The 7,694-nt window shown below is 32.6% G+C and overlaps 1 protein-coding gene across 1 annotated transcript in view; it reads left to right on the top strand.

Annotated features, from left to right (window-relative positions):
• The first annotated feature begins 3,890 nt into the window (after window positions 1-3,890).
• The window catches only part of LOC145316908 (uncharacterized), a 42,048-nt gene continuing 38,244 nt past the window's right edge, over window positions 3,891-7,694 (top strand). Inside the window, exon 1 of the mRNA XM_080157724.1 lies at window positions 3,891-4,155. Coding sequence (XP_080013850.1) covers window positions 4,132-4,155 — 24 coding nt within the window. The 5' untranslated portion in view covers window positions 3,891-4,131. The remainder of the gene's footprint in view (window positions 4,156-7,694) is intronic.

Raw genomic sequence — 7,694 nt, 5'->3', positions numbered from 1 at the left:
AATGCAAATTTTTTTAGGCATCTTGTCCAACTACTCAGTCAGTGCGCACAATTTATTATTTTGTTAGTATTACTGACTAGGAATTTAAACATGAATTTTTAAAATGGAGACTAAGCTCTCCTTAGCTTTTAAGTATTTTAATTAAAAGTACTATCCTGAGGTAGTATTCAGGAAAATAGCCCCCCCTCCCTTCCCATCAGACGCGTATGAAGCTTCCCTGTAAAATATATCCAAGATCTTTAGTTTTAAACAAAAAAACCTTACTATTTTATATACGAGGATGTTTTATCATGGCTATTTAAAGAGTATAATTGTTTAAATTCATTAACAAACAGAGGAGGATTGCCAAAATTCCATCTTTAGAGAAGGTATTCAAACAGTCTTAACATCCTAAATTACATTTGAAGGCATTTTTGTTACTGAAGCAAGCATGTGGGGACGAAAAAAGCACACTCTTCAATTCAAAGCGGAAAAAGAAATATCTTCAAGGCTTTTCAAATGAAGAAAAAGTTGTCTTGTTACCTTTTTTGAATAAGGAATTCATTTTTGTTAAAGCATTTTTTTTCAAACTATGTCATAAAAAACATCATTTATTATTTATTCTGTAGCACGGGGCGGCGGCCCTGTGCTGACGTTCGTTTTAAATAGAGCGGTGGGTGTTTGCTGAGGTTTTAAAAATAGAAGGATCGCGCCTAGAAGGAGAACTAAGAATGTATCAGTTCAAAGATTTTTTTTTTCATACTTAAGATTATACACAAGATACACGTACATATTTTACAGATACAATTAGGGGCGGAGCCCCAAGGTGCTGGAGATCTACAGGCTGAGGGGTAGGTTTGGTGACAAGGGAGGATGAAGGGTGGAGACTGGTCTAATTCGCCGGCAGATAGGGGATGGATGGGGTGTTAGGCGGCACCTCCCCCTTTGCCAGGTTGGTTAACCTGGGGTGTCGTTGGCTGGACAACCTCTACGCTTATCAGAAATCACGTAGGCTGGGATTTGATATGACTGGGTAGATTTATCGGCAGGGGATAAGTGTAGCAGCGTAGTATGTTTGGTTTGGCTCCGTTTCACCTTTCCATTTACTACAATTCAAAATTATAGAAATTAACTATTTTATAATTAAACAGAGGATATCACATTTTAATGATATTCAGCATTGAAATTATTACTAAAATGATTGACTTTCTTGATTGAGCTTACAATTATAAATTGCTTTAAATTCGCATTTTGGAAGTATCATTTACTTTTTTTTGAATATTTTGAGCCATGCTAGTGAATATGTATATTTAGTGCCAGTCTAATCCATAAATATATTGGCCATATGAATGTTATAAATAATATTAAATTTGCTTCCGTGTTCTGTATTACCTAGTTGCCACTGCCCCCTGTACTTTACAGAACAAGTCCACAAAAAAAACGATGAATGTGAATATCCAAAGTTTACATTTATAAAGCATTTGATTTAAGATTAAATAGACAAAAATATATATTTTGGGGCGAAGCTCCTCTATAATTTACTTTGTCTGTTTGTGCTTCAATCCCTCAATCCTTAACGCTATGGGGGATTTGATATTTTCTCAGACACAATTCAAGATGGCTGAAATTTTCTGAGATTTGCTATACCAATTAGAATCCAGTATATGTATAATTTACTTGGTTCACTGGTTTCAGTCAGCAACAAAATACAAATCAAAATTTTTGTCATATTATGTCTTTTGACGCTTTAAGGGAAAAATGGTTGTAGATTGATAAAATCGTTAGGGTCCTATATACACAATACACATATCCCCCATCCCATCGCTGCATCATTCAAATAGAACTTTAAAACTATATATATTTACTTTGGTATCGGTAGAGTTATAGAGACGCTACGCTCTCAATTTGGGCAAGTTGTGACTCAACTTGACCTAACTTTGCTACAGCTTTTACAGTTAATAAAAATTAGTTTGGCACAGTATATTTTCGTCATGTGAAATCTTGATATATCAATGTTACAGAGCACTTGTATTTGTCTTTGGGAATCTGTATTGGTATAGTTACATGTCCGGGAACAAACTAGTAGTTGTGTCAACAGGGATATAAGGATAGAGAAGTTCTTCCAAATTACCTCAATCCTTATGTTTATAGCATTTTCATGATATCATCATTTTTGTGGAGGGTAGTTTAACAACCTCTCTCGTAATCTCCAGAAAGAGCATAAAGCCCTAAATAAAGCATAATAAATGTTTGTACATGACTAAAAACAAACAAACCATAGTTGAGCTGTTTCATAGATCTTAAACTACTTTCAGTTTAACAAATAACTATTCTTCCTCCTCCCAATATAAAAAATTCAAAATAAAATCATAGAAACCAAATAAGAATATATGTTTTAAAAAACTATTTAAATGCCCTTTTTTCCATTTATAGAGAACTCTATGGCTAACAAAAAGAGGGTATGAAAAAGGGCGTCAATAAATTGGATTTCAAAAGCTACTATACTCTACAAGGGACAAGCGAATTGAGAATTTCAAAGTGATTCTAATCAATATTAAAATTCTAAATGTTAGTCCTTTTTTTGACAGAAGGATAGCTATGTTAAGAGGGAAATATGAATTTAGAGGCGGTTATCAAACATATTAAATTCGTTATTGTTTTTCCGGGGTCCCTAGCTTACTGCTGTATCATATCGAAAATCTTTCACATCATTCATAGCTACTTACCAATCTCTGTTCATACTTTTTAGCTGTTTTCATTTTTATGAAAGGCTTAAAGTTTGCCATTAAGTCTGTCTAGGATCAAACATAAGTAAGACATAATCATATATCAATAATACATTTGAAAGAAAAAAACTAATGATTTGATTGCATAACCATTATCTGAAAATTTTATAATGATGAGTTACGTTTGGTTAAGGGACGGTATTGATTTTATTCTTAACATTATTTAGTATTTTATACGAGCTTTAGATACTATTGTTAAAAAATAGACCAAATAATCCCAAAACTTAAATATAAAAATAGGCCTGAAACTATACCTGGACCTAAAAGAACCCAAAGAGGTCAAGTGGACAAGATCTTAACGGACAACCAATAAAAACCTTACTATACTTTATAACAAGCAAAGAAATAAAGTATGTGTCAAAAGTTACTCAAACACTAATAAAAGCTTTTAAAGCACTGACCAATTTGTAATGCAACAGCATTGTTATTAAAATAGTTGTATGCATGAATGTTTAACCCATAATAAAAACTATTTCATGGTACGCATTCCGTACTATGCGTCACTGATTATATCTAAAAAAATCAGCGGTTTCGTATCTTGCTTTTAATGTCTTCGTTACAAGAAGTAGAATTAGATTTTTAAAGCATATATTTTTATTTTTTTCTGAGTGAGGGGGGGAGGTGAATTTTGTTCGAGCCTCCCAGCCCCCTCCTTCCCCTTCCAAATTGCCCTGAACCAATAGTAAGCATCTCTATAATGTTTTCTAGTCAATCAAACATCTTACGACATTTTTTCGACACAAATAGATACACCTACTTTAGCTACTAGTTTTAATAGCAAAACAAGTAAATGTTCAATGATACCATGATCAAAAGCTTCAGCCATTTTCGAGATATTTTATTGCAGACAGACGTACACTACTTTAAAAAGATATTCATGATTCTAAAATTACTTACAGCTGTAGAAAATTATTAGTATATGTAATTTGCCGTATTATTTGCGTAACACTCTTATGTCTTAACCCAACCCTATGTAAATATAACAATACGCAAATGTACGCACATATTCCGTAGATGCGTCAGCGTACTGGGCAAACACCGCGTCGTCGCGTCCGTAACCAGAGAGAATAGATACAGACAAGACTATTATACTTTAGTGAAGATAGAAGAACTTGAATATACTTCAGTAACTTATAAACCAGTGCCGTGGCTTGAGCCAACTCATACATAGGGTCAAGGTCACGAGAACACGTATTATATTAACACATCTAAACATAGATCAGGCTTAGGATTAAAATTGTGAGATTTAAAAGCTGTAAAGCTATGGATATTAAAAGGTGAAAATTATAAATTTTGAAGTGAGGAAAATTGCAATATAACAAGAACAAACAGTTATCATAGAAAAGTAGCTTGCAAGTGAAGCAAAATGAAGTACTTTCTTGTTTTTGTGGTGAGTAATTTTGGCTTCATTTGCTTGTCCATATTTTAAGAATATCTAAATTTATTGCTTTAAATCCTTAAGTAGTAAGGTCTTTTTTGTCTGAGTCCTAAAAATCTCGGAAGTTGTTGAGTTGTACTTTCCAGTTTTTGCATGGGATGGCTTTAGGCTATTTTCCTAAAATCCCCCGTTCTCCCCTAGAGGCTAGGGGTAAAGGAACTAGTTATATACTATTAAATTAAGTTTTAAGCACATACAGTAGTATTGTTTGCTTATTATAATAAGTATAATTAAAGTGGATTAACAAATATTTTTAAAATTTTAGAAGCGTAGTTACTCTATAACTTATTTTCGCCCATAAGTCAGTCTGTTCGTTAAAAATGACTACCTAAATACTGTAACTTTTTGTTTTAATTGCGTCTACCCCCTAGAGGCATTTAAAGTGGGGTAAGTCGAACCTCCCTCTAAATAAATTTTAGTTTAAAAATTTAATTGATAATTTGAGGTATTTTTTCAAAGGGCGATTCGTATTAGGAGAATGGAGGTTAACTACCCTCAAAAAGTTGTAAACCTTCCCTGGACCTAAAAAAGCTCCACTTCGCTGTTAACAAACCATTGTGATTGTCAGGGAGGGAGGGGACATTGGGCTGTTTATTACACTAGTCCCCAAAGTTTTATAAAAACGTTTTTTTACTTGTTAGCTTCACAACTTATGGGACTTTTATTGAATTTTGATTGGTTGGTCCATTAAGTTGAGTGTCCAAACATTTCAACCACCAATTGTAATCTACAGAATGGGTAATGTTTTGCACCATCTTTGTACATCAATTTGTCGGCCATTGTCTTATCCCTTTAAATCCCTGATGATTGTGCTTTGTGGCCATGAAAAATTATTCACAATTTTTTAACACATATGAAATCTTCTCTCTCTGTTCAGGGAAACTCTTCATACTTAATTTTTTTAAAAGTAAAGTTAATACAAAAGTTTTATAAGTTTGTCTGTTGGTTGGTCAGCCTGTTTGAAAAAAAAAAGTATGGCAATTAAAGGAGAAAAATAGAGGAAATTTAAAGTCAAAGAAACAAGATTAAAGGAAACTTAAATGGAACCAACAGCATATATATCGAAATTAGGGAGGAGTGACATTTCCTTCTATTCACCTTCTCAAGGTTTACACCCCCGTGGTTAAACCCTGTGAGTGTGCACGCCACTAAATTTTTTTGGTGTGTATAGATTTTTTGGGGCAATTTCTCATTAGGAGTGGATGGTCAAAAATTGTTGAAAACCACCAAAAAACCAAGTTGAATTGCACGCAAGTGGAAATCCTTATTCACAGACCGATCTAATCTGAAACAAGTTTGTGAGCGTCCTTTTAATAAGCCAGTGTCATATGTGTTGAATACTAATGTAGATCTTCCTTCCTACTTTCAACAACTAAAAGTTTACACTTGTCCATTTACCTTCTATTAGAATTTTGGGGATGGGGTGGGGGAGGGGGGTGGGTGGTTGGAGGAGATTGTCATCTTTAGTTTTTTTATAATACCTTTTTGATGGGGGATCGAGGGAGTTAGACAATAAATCGTTCATTTTTCCAGACAATTCAAAAAATTCATTAAAGTCTAGAAGGTGGTGCAACATATTGGTTACTCCTGGGTAGCTTAATAAGAGATATTTTCCGACAGATAAATCAAAACCACCTTCCTCTTTCTAGGGGCAAATCCTTTTGTTGCTAGGGGAGCAACCACTAGTAGAATTATGTGTATAAATTACTATTACTTTATTACACAATCATATAACAGTGTGGAAGCAATACTCCATGGGAAAATACAACCATATATATCAAATTATAATTATATAATTTCTAAAGCCGGGGAATTTTAAATCATAAATTATATCTACTTAGTTTAATTTAATTCTTTATATAGAAAGAAAAGAAGTTAAAATTCAAAAGCAAAAACTACGTTGATGGTAAAATTGAGCTATTACACACCTTTATTACAAAAATATATCAAAAGAGAATTTAAATATCTTTCAATTGATTATCCTTATTAAAAGCTGTTATATAGCTTAGTTTTCAATTAGGATTAATTATCAGCATTTTTCAGTCTTACATGTCTAGCGACAAGAGAATCAAGATCACGAGAAAATATTTGCATGTGTGAATTTTTATGTTCGTTCATTTTGACCAAGTTTTTTTGTGAAAAAAAAGTAAAAAAGATACTTAAATATTAAAATCTGTCAAAAAATTAATCCTTCATAAATAACGTTGCAATCCTTTTTAGTATTTAAATAAATACGAATTCTTATAATTTAGTCTCTAGGCTGGATGACCTCTAGGAGGACGGGATACAACAATATACCATGGAGTCTTTTTTTAATGTATCTCTGAACAAAATCTTGCAATTGAAGTGAATGATTACGCGACCGGTCAAACGTCTTAAAGACAACTAATTCTTTGATTTCACGACTTATGTCAAAAAGTCTTAACTGTGTGTATTAATGATTTGCACTACTCTAACGTCTTATGTCGCGCACCTAATAAGAAGTTGTAGGAACCATATTTGTATTCAGTAAGGCCGAGATCCGAACCCTAAACCTAAATGACAAAAAAACGGATGCGCTACAGTTATGCCACGTATGATATTCAACTAATGAAAAAATAAAACAAAACTAAACCTCATTTTTGCCTTGAGTGAAAAAAAGTTGGCATATGCCATTCTCTTGCAAAATAAACAAATTATTTCATCTTAAGTTTATTTTTTTTTGCAAATATTAAATTTCTAACATATGTCTTAATGATGTTTGTTGAGTAATTAGCAAATTAATGTACGTTGACCTAAACTAAAATCAGAAGTAATCACAGAAATTTGAAAATGGTAGGGGTGCGCCTTATCTCTTTCTTTACACATGGGGTGACCACACAGCCATACACCACGATGTTGAAGGCCCCTGTTATATTACTACTTATATTGTGTGTGTTTTTCTGTTCACTCCGTTAAAATCTCTTAAATATTTCTGCACTAAAGTTTTCTTTCCATTTTTAGAAGCAGCTTATAATGTTTAATAAAAAATGACGTCATCCAATACAAATGACCAATGATAGGCCTATATACATTTTGCGATTGGTCAATTACAATGTATACTGGCCTATCATCGGTCATTTGTATATATATATATAAAATCATGCATAAAAAAATAGTGTAGTATTGTTTTATTTTTCATTCTCAGTATAAATGTTTAGAGTAAATAAGTTTATAAAGCTTGTACCAATCAATCGCTCCCAATAGAAATATTATCCTTGTTAAGAATAAGTTTACCCTTGTTTTTTTTCCGCATAATGTGTGAATAATGGTAAAAATAATAAGCCAAGCAATTTATTTAAAACAATTTTTCTAAGCATAATTTAAATCTTTTGTTGCGAAATTGTTGTCTTTGTATTTTTAATTGAAGGTGAAGGTTTTAATAATATTACATTTCTGACATTAAGAAATTCCAGGTAGGTCAGTTAATTTCCCGTATAGCTTCGAAACCATATCCGGTGGATTAAAACCGG

Source organism: Acartia tonsa, chromosome 4 (assembly GCF_053477335.1).
Source record: "Acartia tonsa isolate MP-2025a chromosome 4, ASM5347733v1, whole genome shotgun sequence".
NCBI classification, from domain to species: Eukaryota; Metazoa; Arthropoda; class Copepoda; order Calanoida; family Acartiidae; genus Acartia; species Acartia tonsa.
Note: the sequence above shows the minus strand (reverse complement) of the source record. Positions and strands in the feature narration are given on the sequence as shown.